This window comes from Ranitomeya imitator, chromosome 1, assembly GCF_032444005.1.
Source record: "Ranitomeya imitator isolate aRanImi1 chromosome 1, aRanImi1.pri, whole genome shotgun sequence".
Taxonomy (NCBI): Eukaryota; Metazoa; Chordata; class Amphibia; order Anura; family Dendrobatidae; genus Ranitomeya; species Ranitomeya imitator.
In genome coordinates, this window is record NC_091282.1 from 178259648 (window position 1) to 178282533 (window position 22886).

The 22886-nt window shown below is 41.6% G+C and overlaps 1 protein-coding gene across 2 annotated transcripts in view; it reads left to right on the forward strand.

Annotated features, from left to right (window-relative positions):
* The window catches only part of FER (FER tyrosine kinase), a 485813-nt gene that overhangs the window by 227441 nt on the left and 235486 nt on the right, over nucleotides 1-22886 (forward strand). For both annotated transcript variants that reach the window (XM_069752566.1, XM_069752558.1), the window contains exon 12: nucleotides 19518-19610. In XM_069752566.1, the coding sequence (XP_069608667.1) occupies nucleotides 19518-19610 (93 nt within the window). The remainder of the gene's footprint in view (nucleotides 1-19517; nucleotides 19611-22886) is intronic.

Genomic DNA, 22886 nt, shown 5'->3' on the forward strand with positions numbered 1-22886 from the left:
CATAGCAGCGATCTGATGATCGCTGCTATGTAGCAGAGCCGATCGTGTTGTGCCTGCTTCTAGCCTCCCATGGAGGCTATTGAAGCATGGCAAAAGTAAAAAAAAAAAGTAAAAAAAAATGTGAAAAAAATATAAAAGTTTAAATCACCCCCCTTTCGCCCCAATCAAAATAAATGAATAAAAAAAAAATCAAATCTACACATATTTGGTATCGCCGCGCTCAGAATCGCCCGATCTATCAGTTAAAAAAAAGCATTAACCTGATCACTAAACGGCGTAGCGAGAAAAAAATGCGAAACGCCAGAATTACGTTTTTTTGGTCGCCGCGACATTGCATTAAAATGCAATAACGGGCGATCAAAAGAACGTATCAGCACCAAAATGCTATCATTAAAAACGTCATCTCGGCACGTAAAAAATAAGCCCTCAACCGACCCCTGATCACGAAAAATGGAGACGCTACGGGTATCGGAAAATGGCGCTATTTTTTTTTTTATAGCAAAGTTTGGAATTTTTTTTCACCACTTAGATAAAAAATAACCTAGTCATGTTAGGTGTCTATGAACTCGTACTGACCTGGAGAATCATAATGGCAGGTCAGTTTTAGCATTTAGTGAACCTAGCAAAAAAGCCAAACAAAAAACCAATGTGGGATTGCACTTTTTTTGCAATTTCACCGCACTTAGAATTTTTTTCCCGTTTTCTAGTACACGACATGCTAAAACCAATGATGTTGTTCAAAAGTACAACTCGTCCCGCAAAAAATAAGCCCTCACATGGCCAAATTGACGGAAAAATAAAAAAGTTATGGCTCTGGGAAGGAGAGGAGTGAAAAACGAACACGGAAAAACGAAAAATCCCAAGGCCATGAAGGGGTTAAAGTCACCACTCACAGCAAAACAAAGAGATGTATTCTTTTCACCACATTGTGCTTCTGCAGACTGTGCTCTTGAGTGATATAATTAAGGACTGCTGGTCAGATCCTTCTTTGGCCTCATGCTTTAGACTCCTAATCTTAAATTAAAGGGGTACTCCTATCTTCAAGATCCTAGTCGAATAGGTAGTATGTGTACTGATTTTAATATTACTTTGAATTAGATATGTAGTATAGTTCTTCTAATTCGCTATGTCACTTACCCCATGTGCAGGTCATTGTTGTAGCTGAGGTATCCATAGTTATGACCACTCAAATAGTGACAGGCCTCTTTCACACTTCCGTCGCTGCGGGTGCGTCGCAATGCAGTGAAGCGACGTATGAACGGATGTTGGGAAAGTAGCGGAAAACGTGTGCAACGCATCCAGTGTTATGACGGATGCGTAGAAGGAGTTCCTGCCTGGATTTTCAGATATAAGATTCTGGAGACAGAGAGAGAGAGATTGATTCTATCCAGACTAGAAAATCCTTCCAGGCATGCTCAGAACACAAAAACGTGATACGTCGCTGGATTCCTGTTTTGCACAGTCGGCGGCGCATCCTGCGCCCATAGGCTTCCATTATAGCCAGCGACAGGCAACGCAGGATGCGTCGCTGAGTGATTTTCTGACGTGCAGAAAAAACGTTCCTCTAAACGTTTTCTCCGCTCGACGGACCGTTTTTTGCCAACGGATCCAGTGCACGACGGACGAAATGGACGGTGGCCAACCTTCACAATCCGTCGCTAAAACAAGTCTATGAGAAAAAAAAGGATCCTGCAGAAAAATTTGCAGGATCCTGTTTTCTCATAACTCGACGGATTGTGACGGGAGATGAAAGGCTTAAATTGATAAAAATGGCAATGTGTAAGTAAACCTGACAGTACGGACAAGGATAAAATTGTGGGTTTAGCACCGTGGGAACCCTATACGTAATATATTTTGTTTAATGCAGTTAAATAACAAGAAACAATAGGTATAAAATGTCATATATAAGTAATTATTAAAACAAGAATATTGATAAACACATAAGAAGGTTTCGGTACCATAGAAAGCACTTATTACCCACAGGGAGGTAAGCGGTAACACAGATAGTAATTAGGTATATTGGGCTCACCCATCAAACAAGTAATGCGCGTTTCACAAATGCTTCTTCAGGGGATCGTGTGTGCAAATAAGTGTGATTGGCCTTTCTAAAAAGGCCATTAAGCTAATGCTGATTTTTGGTCCTGTAGCATCCGCAATCATTTACGGTAGTTTAAATGGGCCCTTGTTTCTATTCCAGTTATTTAGCTCTAACTAATAAAACTAAAATCTAGTCTGTCATTCACCCTGCTGAAGAATGTTTTGCTTAATAGACATTCAGGAAACCCTGTAACTAAATATTGGTTTTTCCTCATTGACAATGAGGTCTTGAAGTCCTTGCTTTATCCCTTAATAGCCTTGTAATCTGGTGTAATGCATTTGCCCTCCAAATTGCTGTTAGGGCAGCTGCTTTGTTATGGGGAAGATGGTCTTTTAGAAGTGACATGACCGATTGTATTGAAATAAGTCTGCAGCCGAGACCTTTTCATTCCTCTCCAACAGTAAAGGTGTCATAGAAGAATGTTTGCAGATCAGGATAGAACTGGAAATTAAACCATCTATTTGTATGGGAATGGTTCCTTGGCGCATTAACCTCTCTATACTGCGCTCTGTGCTCATCTCTGCCTGCTCCCCGAAGCAGGAGATTATCTTGAATTTATGAGACATTCTGAGCGCATTTTCACTGCTCCTTGATACACCGTCATTATAGGACTTCCATTGTACTTATGAAGAATTACTGGACAGCAGTTATGAGAGTGCTTCAAAGTTTTTTTGAATGTACTTTACATGAAACACATAATTTTGTGCTTGTGTATAATGAAACTTAATCTCTTCTATTTGTTTTCTATCTTTTTTAAAGCTTGGTAATCATTCTTGATTAAGGAAAAGAGGAAAAATGATCGATCGTACGTCTCACTTAAGATGGTCTACAAAATATGGAATGCTAAAATTTAAAGGGGGTATTCTCATGTTAGCAAATCATTTAAAGCTCATCGGCAGTGAAATCATCCCCACCGGTCAGAGACCTGTGGTTCCCACACTGTCAAAAGACAGCGGGAGTGCCCAGCTGTAATCGGAGGTATAAAGTTTACTTCTGGTCACTGGTGTCCTCTGATGGAACTACTGCTCTCATCATCCGACACCTGCTGCCGCTAATAACCGCGAGAGCAGGAGTGGCTGATGGGTGTATTCGTTATCCGACTCCTGCGTAGTAAAAAAATCAAGAAAAAATAAAACTTACGTGGGTTCCCCTCTGTTTAAATAATTAAAATTTATGGTGTTGGGAGCCCTCTATTCTTGCTAACCAGACTTGCTGATGGTTGCAGCCCCCAGCTGTGTGTTTTGCCTTGCTGGTTATCAAAAATACAGAGGAACCCACGTCGTAATTTTTTAATAATTATTTATTTACAGCCCAGGAGCCGGCTAATGAATACACCCATCATCCGCTACTGCTCTAGCTTTTATTAGCGGCAGCAGGTGTCAGATGATGGGAGCTAAAGTCCCTACACTAGTGACCGGAGGTAAACTTTATACCTCCAATCACAGCTGAGCGCTCACGCTGTCTTTTGACAGCGTGGGAACCGCGGCTCTGTTACCGGCAGAGATGATTTCACCGCCGATCAGAAGCAGTGTTTGCCGCGCTGTCATGCACATGACATCGTGGCAAACACTGGATGTTCAGGGCCCCCATCCAAGTAAATGGGTTCCGGGTTCTGTTGTGGTACCCCAACTTTTTGTAATTGTTCAGCCGAACCCGCCAGACCCTTACATCCAGGTGTCTGCCTATCTCTAATGCTAACATAAAGGTGATACTGAGGTAGGAGTGTCTTTAATTTTCAAAGAACCCTATACCATCTGGAGAGAATCTTAAAATCTGATTTCTGAAGCCTGTTTGATATGTGAGATTTGTGAGCAAACATAAACAATTTAGACTTCTGTTCTTGGGTGAAAGTGGAAGGTCTTCTTCCCAATGTGAGCTGTAATCTGAGACTGGTACATTATCAGCAGTCGATATAGAGCAAATACGGAGTGTTACAGAGAATCTATCATGAAACACATCACCTCAAAACTTGCATGTTTTCTAGCAAATTAGAAGTTTGGTCTGGATAATAGGAGAGTGAATGTTATTGGGTTATACAGGCTCCTAGTCGTCAGCGATCTACCTCTACTGAAAGGGAGGAGGCCGATTTCCAGTTAGCGTTTTCTGTAAAGAGCATCACCTTACCTTTATGCGTATTACACCATGCCAGAAAGCCAGATGAATAGGAAGGGTTACCTAAGATAGGAAATAGCAGAGAGGGGCGTTCCATTTGTGGGAGTAGAGCGTGAGCAATTTTAAGATAAGGGGCAAATGTAGGATATGTATGCATCAATAAGAAAGACTGATCCAGGATCCATGGAGCTGGCTGTATTGGTATATAAGCGGAAGCTGGTTCAGCTTATATCGAAGATTTAAGATCATATTGTTGCCACCAGTCTTGATTTCTAGTCAGTTGGGAGGCTCTGTAGTATGATAAATCTGGTAGATCTAATCATTCTAGATGTTTGGCGTGTACAAATTTGAATGGGCGATACATAAAGGTTTCCCAGCCCAAATTAAATTCCTAATCTAAGAGGACAGCAAGGAGAAAAATAATGTCAAAATACATATGTGGAGAGCTTGAAATAAAGATGGTAATTGGCCATACATGTAAACCAAGTCCCTTTTGCATCTCGGCTTTGGGAAAATGGCCGCCGCGATCTCTTCTGCGCACGCGCGGCATCCCGCGGCCATTTTCCTGAAGCCCCGTGCAGCAGAGCACTCCATCTGCGCACGCGCGGCCCCAGGAAGATGGCCGCCCCCACCGATGACAGGGGGTAATAGCGCAGATCGCGCGCTGCTTCTTCACGTGCGCGCAGTGGATTCGTCACTGCGACATGCGCACACCACTACGCCACCAACGGAAAGCTGTGGAAGAAAAGAGCGATGTCACCACGCCCACCTGACCAGACCAGCCTGATTGACAGGCGAAAACGGCGACTTTGGTAATGTATTTCTCAGCATAGGTGGGGAATCAGGGTACACTACATACACTATAGTAACGCACAGCGCAGGCCCTATTTAACAGTATTTATATCTCAATCTGAAAAAACGGGGTGACAGGTTCCCTTTAAAAAAATGATTTCTTAATAAAATGATCATAAATCCACATCCTACACAACACACAAGTATAAAGCATCTAGAGCATTTTGGTAGATTTTACATATCATATTTTTGGGTCAAGCTAATAAATGTGTATTCCAACGTGTAAGGATATTAAGAAAAAAAACATACCGGTATGTACCGTATACTAAACTTCAGGAGGGCAAATTTCCGAGGGATGAGAGATGATCTTGGTGCAATTAACTGGGACAATATCCTGAGACCTAAAAATACACAAAGAAAATGGGAGACATTTATTAGCATCCTGGATAGGACCTGTGCACAGTATATACCGTATGGGAATAAACATACTAGAAATAGGAGGAAACCAATATGGCTAAATAGAGCTGTAAGGGGCGCAATAAGTGACAAAAAGAAATCATTGAGAATTAAAGGAAGTAGGTAGTGATCAGGTATTAAATAAATACAGAAAATTAAATAAAGTCTATAAAAAGCAAATCAAGGCAGCAACGATTGAGACAGAGAGACTCATTTCCAGAGAGTAAAAATAATCCCAAAATATTCTTTAACTACATAAATAGTAAGAAACTAAAAAAATGATAGTGTTGGCCCCCTTAAAAATAGTCTGGGTGAAATGGTGGATGAGGATGAGGAAAAAGCCAATATGCTAAATGACTTTTTTTCATCAGTATTTACAAAAGAAAATCCCATGGCAGACAATATGATCAGTGATAACAAAAATTCCACTTTATGTGTTACCTGCTTAACCCAGCAGGAAGTACGGCGGTGTCTAAAAATCACTAAAATTGACAAATCTCCAGGCCCGGATGGGATACACCCTCGAGTACTGCAGGAATTAAGTACAGTCATTGATAGACCATTATTTTTAATCTTTAGAGACTCCATAATAACACGGTCTGTACCACAGGACTGGTGTATAGCAAATGTGGTGCCAATATTCAAAAAGGGGACAAAAACTGAACTCTGTAATTATAGGCCAGTAAGCTTAACCTCTACTGTGGGTAAAATCCTGGAGGGCATTCTAAGGGATGCTATGCTGGAGTATCTGAAGAGGAATAACCTCATGACCCAGTATCAGCACGGGTTTACTAGGGACCGTTCATGTCAGACTAATCTGATCAGCTTCTATGAAGAGGTAAGTTCCGGACTGGACCAAGGGAACCCAGTAGATGTAGTGTATATAGATTTTTAAAAAGCTTTTGATATGGTGCCACACAAAAGGTTGATACATAAAATGAGAATAATGGGAATAGGGGAAATATGTTTAAGTGGGTTGAGAGCTGGCTCAGGGATAGGAAACAAAGGGTGGTTATTAATGTTACACACTCGGACTGGGTTGCGGTTAGCAGTGGGGTACTACAGGGGTCAGTATTGGGGGCATTCAGAGTAGAATTTCAATATTTGCAGATGACACTAAACTCTGCAGGGTAATCAATACAGGGGAGGACAATTTTATATTACAGGCCGATTTATGTAAACTAGAAGCTTGGGCTGATAAATGACAAATGAGCTTTAATGGGGATAAATGTAAGGTCATGCACTTGGGTAGAAGTAATAAGATGTATAACTATGTGCTTAATTCTAAAACTCTGGGCAAAACCGTCAATGAAAAAGACCTGGGTGTATGGGTGGATGACAAACTTATATTCAGTGGTCAGTGTCAGGCAGCTGCTACTAAGGCAAATAAAATAATGGGATGCATTAAAAGAGGCATAGATGCTCATGAGGAGAACATAATTTTACCTCTATACAAGTCACTTGTTCAACCACACTTAGAATACTGTGCGCAGTTCTGGTCTCCGGTGTATAAGAAATACATAGCTGAACTGGAGCGGGTGCAGACAAGAGCGACCAAGGTTATTAGAGGACTGGGGGGTCTGCAATACCAAGATAGGTTATTACACTTGGGATTATTTAGTTTGGAAAAACGAAGACTAAGGGGTGATCTTATTTTAGTGTATAAATATATGAGGGGACAGTACAAAGCCTTTCTGATGATCTTTTTAATCATAGACCTGAGACAGGGACAAGGGGGCATCTTCTACGTCTGGAGGAAAGAAGATTTAAGCATAATAACAGACGCAGATTCTTTACTGTAAGAGCAGTGAGACTATGGAACTCTCTGCCGTATGATGTTGTAATGAGTGATTCGTTACTTAAATTTAAGAGGGGACTGGATACCTTTTTGGAAAAGTATAATGTTACAGGATATATACACTAGATTCCTTGATAGGGCGTTGATCCAGAGAATTAGTCTGATTGCCGTATGTGGAGTCGGGAAGGAATTTTTTTCCCCAATGTGGAGCTTACTCTTTGCCACATGGGTTTTTTTTGCCTTCCTCTGGATCAACTTGTTAGGGCATGTTAGGTTAGGCTATGGGTTGAACTAGATGGAGTTATAGTCTTCCTTCAACTTTAATAACTATGTATATACTCGAGTATAAGCTGATATTTTCAGCCCATTTTTTGGGGCTGAAAGTCCCCCTCTCGGCTTATACTCGAGTCATACCCAGGGGTCGGCAGGGGAGGGGGAGCGGCAGCTGTCTAATAATACTCACCTGCTCCTGGCACGGTCCCTGCAGGTCCCTGATTTTCCCGGCGCCTCAGCTTCTTCCTGTACTGAGCGGTCACACGGTACCGCTCATTACAGTAATGAATATGCGGCTCCACCTCCCATAGGGGTGGAGTCGCATATTCATTACTGTAATGAGCGGTACCGTGTGACCGCTCAATACAGGAAGAAGCTGCAGCGCCGGGAGAACCACGGTCTTGCATGGACTGTGCCAGGAGCAGGTGAGTATAATGGGGAGGGGGAGCTCTGCGCGATATTTACCTTTCCTCGTTCCACCCGCCGCTCCGTCTTCAGCGTCTTCTGCAGTGACGCTCAGGTCAGAGGGCGCGGTGACGTGGTTAGTGCGCGCCCTCTGGCTGAACGTCAGTGCTGAAGACGGAGCGGCGGCCAGAAAGAGGAAAGGTGAATATTTAAAGTGCCGGGTGCCCGAGCGACGAGAGGGGAGTATGTGATTTTTTTTTTTTTTTATATCGCAGCAACAGCAAATGGGGCTAGTGTCTGTATGGAGCATCTTATGGGGCCATAATCAACGTTTGTGCGGGATTATATGGGGGCAAATATCTTTATGGAGCATCTTATGGGGCCATAATTAATGTTTGTGCAGCACTATATGGGGCAACTATCTTTATGGAGCATCTTATGGGGACATAATCATCGTTTGTGCAGCACTATATGGGGCAACTATCTTTATGGAGCATCTTATGGGGCCATAACGTTTGTGCAGCACTATATGGGGTAAATATCTCTATGGAGCATCTTATGGGGCCAGAATCAACATTTGTGCAGCATTATATTGGGCAAATGTGTCTATGGAGCATCTTATGGGGCCATTATTAAGCTTTATCCAGGATTATATGGGGCATATTTTAATATGGAGCATCTTATGGGGCCCATCATAAACTTTATGGAGCATTATATGGGGCGTATTTTGTATGGAGCATCTTATGGGGCCCATCATGAACTGTATGGAGCATTATATGGGGCTCCTGATTCAATATGGATATTCAAAAACACTTAACCTACTGATGTCTCAATTAATTTTACTTTTATTGGTATCTATTTTTACTTTTGAAATTTACCGGTAGCTGCTGCATTTCCCACCCTAGGCTTATACTTGAGTCATTAAGTTTTCCCAGTTTTTTGTGGCAAAATTAGGGGTGCCGGCTTATACTCGGGTCGGCTTATTTTCGAGTATATACGGTAAGTTATTTGCTATTTTGAAACATAGATTTGGGAGAAAACCAAGGTTAGGCCACAGGACAATGATCTCAAACACCAACAAATCTGAAAGAGAGCAGATTAATAGGGTCATTGCAACACTTTCAGTCCAGACCTCATCCCAATTGAAATGTTGTGGTGGGACCTTAGAGGTGTTGTCCAGGCTTCAGGCCAAAATCTGGCTAAGTTATTATAAAAGCTTGAAGTTCCTCCAGAGTATTTTCTCCAGGGATCTTCTGTGCAGGGGCAGAACGGTGACTGTGGCATTCAGCTTAGCACCTTATATTGCTGAAGCACCAGCACTGCTCACATTTATCATTGATGATGAACAATGCATTCTCCTTTATAGTCGTATATTTAATAGCATATGATTTGTCATTATGTGTTTTTGTTGACCACTGCTGGCAAAGACACCTGTTTAACCAAACATTAGCAACTAATTAATTTACAGTTAATGGGTTTTATAGTATGCAGGGTATCTTGGCATTCTCACAATTTCATTATTATTATGCTAATATAGTTAAGTTGTACATTTAGTAATTCAATTATTGAATCGTGTCCTATCAAGATTATGTTCAACCTCTCTAAAAACTGTTCATTTTTTCATGCACATTAAAAACTCAAGCTGCATTTGTATAATATAAATGGCTATTAAGGTCGATTGCGTTCTTGATGGTGAAATACTGAGCCAGGTAGAGTCATTATATAGAATTACATTGTGTATGATTATTTTCTTCTGAAGTTTTCCACATTCACATACTGACTTGAGTAGAAATACACAGCAGTTCTGATATTTTTAGTGCGGACAGTCAGTATACCCAAATTATTTATCTTTATGTAATTGTGCTTAGTTGAATCATTCAATCTATCAACATTTTAATATAATGGCACCTTTGGTGTTACAAAACAAATGTTCCAGAGAACAGGACTAAGGACCCCTGAAAACACCGCTTTGTAGAGCTCAGTCTTGATTGGATGGAGAAGAGCATACTCTGCCTTCCTTCTGAGCGCTGGGTTTACAGTATCGCTGGAGATACCACTTGTTGTTCCCCCTTATGGATTGAGGATAACTTTTAATTTTCAGCCAACTCCTGTAAGAAAATGTTGATAATAATGTAGTTTGACTTAAACAGTATGTTGCTTTTCCCTCCTGCACTTCAAAAAACCAAAACAAACAAGGATACCTAAAAAATAACCTTTATTATGAATCACTAAAAAAATACTCTTTTCATAAATGACAAACAAAATACTAGCAAACATATAATTATGTACCTGTAAGGCCCTAGGACAAGTCTGCACTGAGACCTACCTATCAGTGGAGGTTGGCACCCTAAGTTTCTGCGGTTGGCGCCCCCACTCCGCGTCAACTAACCCTAGGGAGTCCCTAGAGGACCCTAGATAGGGAACCCTAAAAAAGACCTAGCAGATCCCTAACGGAAGACCTGCCTAGCAGTGGGGGTTGGCACCCTAATGTGAAGCGGTAGGCGCCCCCACTCAACGTCGACTGACCCTAGAAGCCCTAAATTGTCCCTAATAGGAATAGAATAAAGAAAATGTCCCACAAACAAACCCAAACACCCCAAAAAAAAGGAGAAGGAAAAATAAATAAAACAAAAAAACAAGAAGATATAATAATCAAAAATATGTGAAGGATCTAATGCGTTGCTTGAATATGCATATATTACATATAGTAGACAATTATGTCTATAGTAATAACCATCAGCAAAAAAGATTCACAAAAATGGGGTGAATGAGAAAATATTATTGTCCATATTTAATATAAACATGCGATCCTTTTCTGGCTAAAGGAGTAAAGAAATACTTGAGGTATATATTCAAATGCTAAGGTATACAAGCATGGTCACCCGCTATACAAAAAGTCAACCACATAGTATACTATCATTAGAGACCTCAATTAAGTAACAAAATACAGCAACTAGAAAATCAGATGTATAACTCCTAAAACCCAAATAAAGAAACATCAATGCTTAATAAAGATTGCCCATAGTCACATTTGAAACAGTACTTTAGAGATAAGTCGCACCAAATTTGCTTATGCTGTTATTATAATTACAATATATACCTCACAAGAGCAGGTGTTAGGCCGCCGTCACACATGCGAGTTTTACGGACGTAAGAGCGCAGAATCTACGTCCGTAAAACTCGCAAAAAATACGGCACAATTATTCTCTATGCCCCTGCTCCTATTTGCCGTATTTTACTGATCAGTATTATACGGCTTTCTACGGCCGTACAAAATCGCAGCATGCTGCGTTTGTCACCGTACTGCGCAAGAAATACGCCAATGAAAGTCTATGGAAGCGTGAAAAATACGGATTACACACGGACAAGCAGTGTGACTTGCGAGAAATACGCAGCGCTGTTAGAGAGAAAAGCCGGTAATTCAGTGCGGTGTACAGTAAAATCACACTGACAGCTTACAGTAGAATAGGTAGAATAAATGTGTACACATAGAATAGGTATATATATATATATATATATATATGTCAGTGAGACACATATATGTATATATATTAATATTTATTCCAGCGCTATACAGCTTGAAAGCCGGTAATTCAATTACCGGCTTTTTCTTTCTCCTTCCTAAAACCCGACATGATTTGAGACATGGTTTACATACAGTAAACCATGTCTTCTCTCCATTTTTTTTGCAGATTCCACACTACTAATGTCAGTAGTGTGTATCTGCAAAATTTGGCCGTTCTAGCTCTTAAAATAAAGGGTTAAATGGCGGAAAAAATTGGCGTGGGCTCCCGCACAATTTTCTCCGCCAGAGTAGTAAAGCCAGTGACTGAGGGCAGATATTAATAGCCTGGAGAGGGTCCACGGTTATTGCCCCCCCCCCTGGCTAAAAATATCTGCCCCCAGCCACCCCAGAAAAGGCACATCTGGAAGATGCGCCTATTCTGGCACTTGGCCACTCTCTTCCCATTCCCGTGTAGCGGTGGGATATGGGGTAATGAAGGGTTAATGCCACCTTGCTATTGTAAGGTGACATTAAGCCTAATTAATAATGGAGAGGCGTCAATTATGACACCTATCCATTATTAATCCAATTGTAGTGAAGGGTTAAATAAAACACAAACACATTATTTAAAATTATTTTAATGAAATAAAAACAATGGTTGTTGCAGTATTTTATTCAACGCCCAATCCAGTCACTGAAGATTCTCGTTCTGTGAGTAAAAAAACATAATAAACCAACAATATACTTACCCTCCGCAGATCTGTGACGTCCAACGATGTAAATCCTTCTGAAGGGGTTAAAACATTTTGCAGCAAGGAGCTGTGCTAATGCAGGCTGCTCCTCGCTGCAAAACCCCAGGGAATGAGGCTAAAAATAGATCAATGATCTATATTTAGCTTCATTTGCGGTGAGGCGCCCTCTGCTGGCTGTTCATAGATCGTGGGAAATTACTTAGAAAGCTCCCAGGCTTTCTAGGTAATTTCCCACGATCTATGAACAGCCAGCAGAGGGCGCCTCACCGCAAATGAAGCTAAATATAGATCATTGATCTATTTTTAGCCTCATTCCCTGGGGTTTTGCAGTGAGGAGCAGCCTGCATTAGCACAGCTCCTTGCTGCAAAATGTTTTAACCCCTTCAGAAGGATTTACATCGTTGGACGTTACAGATCTGCGGAGGGTAAGTATATTGTTGGTTTATTATGTTTTTTTACTCACAGAACGAGGGTCTTCAGTGATTGGATTGGGCGTTGAATAAAATACTGCAACAACCATTGTTTTTATTTCATTAAAATAATTTTAAATAATGTGTTTGTGTTTTATTTAACCCTTCACTACAATTGGATTAATAATGGATAGGTGTCATAATTGACGCCTCTCCATTATTAATTAGGCTTAATGTCACCTTACAATAGCAAGGTGGCATTAACCCTTCATTACCCCATATCCCACCGCTACACGGGAATGGGAAGAGAGTGGCCAAGTGCCAGAATAGGCGCATCTTCCAGATGTGCCTTTTCTGGGGTGGCTGGGGGCAGATATTTTTAGCCAGGGGGGGGCCAATAACCGTGGACCCTCTCCAGGCTATTAATATCTGCCCTCAGTCACTGGCTTTACTACTCTGGCGGAGAAAATTGTGCGGGAGCCCACGCCAATTTTTTCCGCCATTTAACCCTTTATTTTAAGAGCTAGAACGGCCAAATTTTGCAGATACACACTACTGACATTAGTAGTGTGGAATCTGCAAAAAAAATGGAGAGAAGACATGGTTTACTGTATGTAAACCATGTCTCAAATCATGTCGGGTTTTAGGAAGGAGAAAGAAAAAGCCGGTAATTGAATTACCGGCTTTCAAGCTGTATAGCGCTGGAATAAATATTAATATATATACATATATGTGTCTCACTGACATATATATATATATATATATATATATATATACACCTATTCTATGTGTACACATTTATTCTACCTATTCTACTGTAAGCTGTCAGTGTGATTTTACTGTACACCGCACTGAATTACCGGCTTTTCTCTCTAATATATGTGTCTACTGACATATATATATATATATATATATATATATATATATATATATATATATATATATATATATATATATATATATAGACAGTATATATATATTTTCTTTTCTTTTTGGGACACATGGATCACTTCTATAGCGGTATGTTGGTTTTGCTAGCCTGCGAGAAAACCACGCAGTACGGATGCCATACGGATTACATACGGAGGATGCCATGCGCAAAAAACGCTGACACACCCTGCCTACGGAGGAGCTACGGACCACTTTTTTCGGGACTTTTCAGCGTATTACGGCCGTAATATACGGACCGTATTGTTTTACGCTGTGTGTGACGCCGGCCTTATTGTTTCAATGTGTGTTTAAAAGTGACAGGTCCCGTCACAACCCACCACAAAACCTCCATGGGTACAACAAATAATGGGGCAGGACACAATAATCCCCCTCACAGAAAGCAAAAACAGAGAGCAATCAATACTCATCTGAAAGCCCGTAATGGATATGGGGCGATGTTAGATAAATCCAAGTAGCCCGGGTCCGTGGTGGGTATACGGTTTCCTCAGATGAAACCGGACATCTAATTAAGCAGACAACAGCAGTCTCCCCGACCAGTGCCCGACGCGTTTCCCCCCCATGTAGATGGAACGGGGGTTCATCAGGGGTATTGTAGCCGCAAGCAAGAAGAAATATAGATGCTGTAGTGTACTCACCAGATATGCCCCTATAAATACACGTGGGTAAGTGTGGAGCACGCCAACTAAGGACTACCTCCGGAAATAACGTCATCCAGAGGAGTCTGCGCTAGGTGAGACGCATGATGCGTTCCATAATAAAAAATAGAACCGCGCATGTGTCGCGCAACTCCACGCCTCCAAAAGAATCTCGGAGCTGTGGCATTATGAAGCGGATACTCCGATAGTGGAGCGCAACAGTGCGTTCCATGTGGCGCATGCGTGATGTTTAGAACGAATATCACGCAGGTACACAATGTGAGCCGTAATAGGAACAGACAGCGCATGCGATGTGGAAGCGCTGAATGAATGCGCCCTCGTGTAAAGCGCTATCAGAGCACAATGTGAGCCATAATAGGCACAGAGAGCGCAAATAATAGAAGCGCTGAATGAATGCGCCTACGAATACAGTGCTGTCAAGGCACAGTCTTAGATAATAGGAATATAACCACCTAGGCAGCATATGTAAATACAGGGAAAAACCCTGTTATTAAAACTAAAACTAGAGTGAACGCCACATAGATTAAATGATAAGCACTTGTATATAGTAACCCACGTATAAGAAAAACCGGCCTGAATTGGCCATAATAGGAATAAATAAGTCCATATACCAAAGTGAGTAAATACTACAGCACACATTAGGACAACAAACAGAAAAAAACGAAAAGAGAAATAAATCAATATAATGTCCCAAAAATGAGACACACATTAGAAAAAGTATAAATATACCTGGCTATAGCACTAATATCAAAGGACTTGACAGGGGGCTAGATAAAACCAGTAAAGGTCAGCTGTTCGTTGAGGCCCAGAGGGCTCATCGATCTCATTAAATAAATCCATCTTGTTTCACGGTGAATGATTTTTTTGTCTCAGTCACCCCGTCTTACCGAGGGAGGGATAACTTCAATAACCCTAAAGCTAAGGGAGCCTGGATCCCCACCATGTGTATTGATGACATGTCGTGCAATTGGAGTATCCCTGCAGTGCCGGATATCCCCAAGGTGTTCACCTATCCGAACCCTAAGTTCTCTTTTTGTTTTGCCCACGTAATCCTTGGGGCACGAACACGTGCAGAGATACACGACGTATAGAAGGGGAAGGTCAATCAAAGACAGCATCGTCCATAGTCACTTTGTGCCCCCTAAAAAACAGGGTACTTGGCTGGAAAATAGATCAACCGGCACATTTAGATGTGGACATTGCTCGTTTTGTAGATTTATGTGCATCTCTAACACCTTTCAGAGTTCAGCCACAAATAGGATCTTCTCCATGAGACAGTTTGCGAACTGCAAAACAGTAGGGGTCGTGTATCTCTGCACGTGTTCGTGCCCCAAGGATTACGTGGGCAAAACAAAAAGAGAACTTAGGGTTCGGATAGGTGAACACCTTGGGGATATCCGGCACTGCAGGGATACTCCAATTGCACGACATGTCATCAATACACATGGTGGGGATCCAGGCTCCCTTAGCTTTAGGGTTATTGAAGTTATCCCTCCCTCGGTAAGACGGGGTGACTGGGACAAAAAAAATCATTCAGCGTGAAACAAGATGGATTTATTTAATGAGATCGATGAGCCCTCTGGGCCTCAACGAACAGCTGACCTTTACTGGTTTTATCTAGCCCCCTGTCAAGTCCTTTGATATTAGTGCTATAGCCAGGTATATTTATACTTTTTCTAATGTGTGTCTCATTTTTGGGACATTATATTGATTTATTTCTCTTTTCGTTTTTTTCTGTTTGTTGTCCTAATGTGTGCTGTAGTATTTACTCACGTTGGTATATGGACTTATTTATTCCTATTATGGCCAATTCAGGCCGGTTTTTCTTATACGTGGGTTACTATATACAAGTGCTTATCATTTAATCTATGTGGCGTTCACTCTAGTTTTAGTTTTAATAACAGGGTTTTTCCCTGTATTTACATATGCTGCCTAGGTGGTTATATTCCTATTATCTAAGACTGTGCCTTGACAGCACTGTATTCGTAGGCGCATTCATTCAGCGCTTCTATTATTTGCGCTCTCTGTGCCTATTATGGCTCACATTGTGCTCTGATAGCGCTTTACACGAGGGCGCATTCATTCAGCGCTTCCACATCGCATGCGCTGTCTGTTCCTATTACGGCTCACATTGTGTACCTGCGTGATATTCGTTCTAAACATCACGCATGCGCCACATGGAACGCACTGTTGCGCTCCACTATCGGAGTATCCGCTTCATAATGCCACAGCTCCGAGATTCTTTTGGAGGCGTGGAGTTGCGCGACGCATGCGCGGTTCTATTTTTTATTATGGAACGCATCATGCGTCTCACCTAGCGCAGACTCCTCTGGATGACGTTATTTCCGGAGGTAGTCCTTAGTTGGCGTGCTCCACACTTACCCACGTGTATTTATAGGGGCATATCTGGTGAGTACACTACAGCATCTATATTTCTTCTTGCTTGCGGCTACAATACCCCTGATGAACCCCCGTTCCATCTACATGGGGGGGAAACGCGTCGGGCACTGGTCGGGGAGACTGCTGTTGTCTGCTTAATTAGATGTCCGGTTTCATCTGAGGAAACCGTATACCCACCACGGACCCGGGCTACTTGGATTTATCTAACATCGCCCCATATCCATTACGGGCTTTCAGATGAGTATTGATTGCTCTCTGTTTTTGCTTTCTGTGAGGGGGATTATTGTGTCCTGCCCCATTATTTGTTGTACCCATGGAGGTTTTGTGGTGGGTTGTGACGGGACCTGTCACTTTTAAACACACATTGAAACAATAACACCTGCTCTTGTGAGGTATATATTGTAATTATAATAACAGCATAAGCAAATTTGGTGCGACTTATCTCTAAAGTACTGTTTCAAATGTGACTATGGGCAATCTTTATTAAGCATTGATGTTTCTTTATTTGGGTTTTAGGAGTTATACATCTGATTTTCTAGTTGCTGTATTTTGTTACTTAATTGAGGTCTCTAATGATAGTATACTATGTGGTTGACTTTTTGTATAGCGGGTGACCATGCTTGTATACCTTAGCATTTGAATATATACCTCAAGTATTTCTTTACTCCTTTAGCCAGAAAAGGATCGCATGTTTATATTAAATATGGACAATAATATTTTCTCATTCACCCCATTTTTGTGAATCTTTTTTGCTGATGGTTATTACTATAGACATAATTGTCTACTATATGTAATATATGCATATTCAAGCAACGCATTAGATCCTTCACATATTTTTGATTATTATATCTTCTTGTTTTTTTGTTTATTTTTCCTTCTCCTTTTTTTTGGGGTGTTTGGGTTTGTTTGTGGGACATTTTCTTTATTCTATTCCTATTAGGGACAATTTAGGGCTTCTAGGGTCAGTCGACGTTGAGTGGGGGCGCCTACCGCTTCACATTAGGGTGCCAACCCCCACTGCTAGGCAGGTCTTCCGTTAGGGATCTGCTAGGTCTTTTTTAGGGTTCCCTATCTAGGGTCCTCTAGGGACTCCCTAGGGTTAGTCGACGCGGAGTGGGGGCGCCAACCGCAGAAACTTAGGGTGCCAACCTCCACTGATAGGTAGGTCTCAGTGCAGACTTGTCCTAGGGCCTTACAGGTACATAATTATATGTTTGCTAGTATTTTGTTTGTCATTTATGAAAAGAGTATTTTTTTAGTGATTCATAATAAAGGTTATTTTTTAGGTATCCTTGTTTGTTTTGGTTTTTTGAGTTGGTCTAGGCCTCCTGCACTTCACTAAGTTCACTTTCCGTCTTTGAACCGATCACAGAAGATGATGTTACCAGGCTCCTTGCATCTTCTCACCCTACAACCTGCACCAATGGCCCTATTGTTTTACACTTTCTTCAGCCCTTATCCCTGGATGTTACTGCCCACATAACAAAAATGATTTGTGTCGTTTTCTTCCAGTATCTTTACTTCCTCCTTGTAATACGTCATCATAAACCCATTAATATAAAAAAAAGCAAAAAACAATCCTCTTGAAGACTCTTTTTCAGTTTAAACTCCACAGAAATTGCCCTATCTACTGGAAGCAAAATCTCATGGTCACTTCTACATGCTCGCTCATTCTCCTAGATTTTTCGGCATTTGACACTGAGGACCATCGCTATCTCTTGGTACTCCTCCTACCTCTCTGACTGCTCTTTCAGTGTATCAATTGACAGCTCTTCTTCCCCTTATTGTCTGGGTTCTTTACGGTTAAATCTTAGGTCCCCTCCCTTTTCTTTTCGGTTTACCCCCCTTGGACAAATCATCAGCAGATTTGGTTTTCAGTACCATTTCTATGTTGACAGCACATTATACACATCTTCTTACATCAACCCAGTATTGACTGCAAAGTACCAGTGATTGTCTGCTGTCTCTAACAGATTGTTCTCACTGTCTGAAACTGAATCTGTCAGAATCTGAACAACGTGTTTCCCCACTGTCTTGGGGTTATATTTGATTCAGATCATTCAATCCCTATATGTGATCACTCGCTCGCATCTCTAGAATTTGACCTTTCCATACCTTTGATTCTGCAAAGACTCTTACTGTTGCTCTGATTCATTCTGACCTGCACTACTGCAACTTTCTACTGTTTGGTCTCTCTTACTAAACTCTCCTCTCCAGTCTAACCTGAATGCAGCAGCCAGGATCATATTTTTATCCAACCGCTACAATTTTGCCTTCCCGTGGGCCAGTCTTTGCACTGGTTACCCATCTGCTACAGAATCCAATATAAGCTTATCAATATTTCCGACAAAGTTTTCCATAGTTCTGCATTGTACTTCATCTCCTCACTCAGCTGGCCATCACCCTTCTCCGTTCCACTAACGACCTACTATTAACCTCCTGTATGATCCAAACCTCCCACTCTTGTCTTTGGGACTTTTCTCGTGCTGCTCAGGTTTTCTGGTATGCACTATCCCAGGAAATCTGCTTAATTCCCAGTATCCACAGTTTCAATCATGTTTTAAAAGCACATTTCTTTAGACTGGCCTATCTTCTCACCTGACTACCCCTATTTATAATATTGATGGCTGGACCTTACACGACAAGCACTTAATTGTCCCCACTATTTCATCATAAATTCTAAGCTTGTGAGCAGGGCACGCGCTCCTCTTGGTATGTGTTGACCTGTCTGTTACTCTGTAATGTCTTATTTTGTTAGTACAAGTCCCCTGTGTAATGTAAAGTGCTGCAGAATATGTTGGCGCTATAGAAATAAAAATTATTATTGCTTCATCTAATTTGATTATCTATGTAATGTTTTCCTTTGAACTAAATGTGTTTTTTTTTTGTTTTTTTTTTATGTATTCCAGGACAAGAAAGAACGAGTGTCAAAGTTTGATACGTTACGCCACTCTATAGCAGGGATTATACGGTCTCCAAAATCCATGCTTGGATCTTCATCGGTAAGTTATGCTACATTTTGGCTACGTTAACACGATACGTTTTTGACGCTTCGTATTTTTGCTGTATCAAAATCACAGCATCTTACATTTCCATCAAAATGGATGTGATTTATAGAAACCTCATGCCCACTGTGCTTTTATTTTTTTCACGCTGCATAAATTGACTTGTTGTGCGTATTTAAAATCCGCAATATCTAAACTTCCCTTGCGGCTACGCCGAGCTTCTTGTGCAGATTTTCCCCATAGAATTGCATTAACCCCTCACCCCCAAGTGATTTTCTTTTTTGTTTGTCCCTCCCTTTCTTCCTAGAGCCATAACATTTTTATATTTCCATACTCATAGCATTATGAGAGCTTGATTTTTGTGGAACGAGTTGTACTTTTGAGTGACCCCATTTATTTTACCATATAGTGTACGGGAAAATTCCAAGTGAAATTGCAAAACAACGTTCAATTCCACAGTTGTCTATTTGGTTTTTATTTCCCTTGTTCACTATATGATAGAACTGACCTAGTAATAGGATTCCATTTGTAGAAAATCAAAATTGCAATGAAAAATGTTTAAATTCCGAAACGCGTATGCTAGAATTGCCCATTTTTTCTGCCCATGTACACTGGTGCGACTTTTTAATTCTTCAATAAAGACTTTGAATTTTATTCAACACATTGGATATTTTTGTATTTTCTACAAATGGTTTTCTAACTTGGGCACTGCAGGTTTCCTTGCCTGGTATCCATTGAGAAGGTGGGCTGATATTTTTCTCTTTTCTTAATTTTTTTTTTATCATCATGTGTGATACAGCGATGTCCTTGCTGTGCAGTGAGAAGGCAGTGACCCATAAAGTTCAAAATAAAGTCTTGTTTATTTTGTAGCATACTCACAAACCGAAAACATAAGCAACAAGTCCTTCGGTATGCAGCCGGGAAGAACAAAGACAGTCCCCAATCCGTTGCCGTGAACATATTACACCACTGTGTACGCTGGGGTGTCGGGCTTTTTAGGCTCTGCCTGGCCCGTGTTGCTCCACACGGAAAGAGCTCCTCATAAGCCTCCTGCTAGGTCTGACTCCCAGACCAATACTGACACACCCAAACTCTCTTGCAGCGTTTTTTTTTTCTTTCCTCCAGATTCTATGGCCATGGGCTACTATAAGATCTGGGCTGGAGGAAACGGACCAGCCCCACTACCTTCCTGCAGTCCGTTTCAAAAATAAAAGCCCATACCGGGTTTTCCTGAATAATATCTGGGTCAAATAACTTGATCCAGTTCACACTCCCTTTTATTCTTCCCTGTGTCTCACAGGCAAACCTGCTGTGAGCACAGGGCACTCCAGCGGATCTAATATGCTTCTAAGCACATCCTGGGGGATACATAGCGACCCTCGCATATGACACCGGTCACTGCCTTACACATGGTAATAGGATTCTCCAGGTCAGTACAAGTACGCAGATAGCAAATATGTAGTTTTTATTTTAGTGGTGAAAAAAAAAAAAATTTGGAAATTTTGAATATTTGCTTTTCTCTCCATTTCCTGAGACCTGTAGCTTCTCCATTTTCATGATCTGAGGCTCTGTGGGGCTGACACTTTACTGATACCATTTTGGGGTAGATATGATGATTTGACCCCTCTTACTGCATTTTATTGCAATGTGGCTTTAGTAATGTTATGTATAGCAGAAATCACCATCTCCTTTGAATGCCGGCCACAGGAGGAGAGTAATGACAGGCATGGGGATCATCAGCAGACTCCTGGCTGTCATGGCAACCCATTGGGAGCATAGAACGGCGCTCGCTCCTGACGGCATTTGTTAAATGCCGTTGTCTAAGATTGACAGCAAGATTTAACAGTTTAACAGCCAAGGGTGGATCGATTCTGTTAAAGGCACGTGATAGCTGGTTAAATCAGCTGTCATTTGTGGGGAAAGATGCAGGCTCAGCGTGTCAGCCCACATCAAAGGCATTGACACGGCGTATTAGGTAAATATATGCAGTATGTCGTGAAGGGGTTACGTACGGAAAATCGTCAGGTAAAAACTGCTGTGGAAATGCATTAAAGGGAACCTGTCACCACCAAAATCGAAGGTGAGCTAAGCCCACCAGCATCAAGGACTTATCTACAGCATTCTGGAATGCTATAGATAAGCCCCCGATGTATCCTGAAAGATGAGAAAAAGAGGTTATATTATACTCACCCAGGGGCGGTCCCGGTCCAGTTCTGGTCTGTCGCGGTCTCCCATCTTCTTACGATAACATCCTCTTCTTGTATTCACGCTTCGGCGCATGTGTACTTTGTCTGTCCTGTTGAGGGCAGGGCAAAGTACTGCAGTGTGCAGGAGCCGGGCCTCTCAGACCGCTCCAGCGCCTGCGCACTGCAATACTTTGCTCTGCCCTCAACAGGGCCGGAGCGTGAATACAAGAAGAGGACGTCATGAAATCTGCACATGACTTTATAAATAGTTTTGGCAAAGCAAAATACCAGGAAGTATCAAAAATAAAGCCGCTCTATATAAAGCATGACCAACTAAAAAGGTGCATGCCACTTAGACAACCTGTCAGCAGGATTTGGCCCTTCAAACTAAAGGCATGGCCTGCAAATGTGCAGATTGAGATTTTGGCTCAGTAAATTGTTCACCGAGCTGAAATCTCGGTCTGCGCATGCGCCGCATCCAGCGCCATTTTATTGAAGTCCTGTACACTGGATGTAGACTCACACTGCCAAGCACCTCTCGCACAATGATGACGGTGGCACAGAACTGTAATAATGAAGGTGGCATGTCAGTGAATGATCAGTGACCTGATCAAGAAGCAGAGGTGTGGGGGGGGGGGGGGGGACAACAAGAAGACCCTACCCCCACGTCTCTCCCCAAAGCACGCTCAAGACATCATTTTATGAAAACTTCATAAGGTGAGTACTCAACAGCCATTGAGCGGATCCCCCATTCTGGCCATGCCTTTAGTTTATAGGGCTAAATCCTGCTGGCATGTTCTGTTTAATGACTTTAGCACATCTTATGTTATTATTAGCATGCCAGCAATGCTATTCCACTCATAGACTATCACTTTGCTGAATTTGACAGGCAGTGGTAGCCTGGTATGCCATTTTCTTCCCCGTCATCTATTCGGCTCTCCCCATTTTGACAGCTTTCAAATTGGCGTGAAAACTTCAGGTTACGCAAAAAAAAAAAAAAAACTACTTTTCAAAGTATTTTACTCACGTTTTCTTCCATAAAAGTATTGATAAATTGGCCCCATTGTTTTTTTTCTTTCTCTTTTTT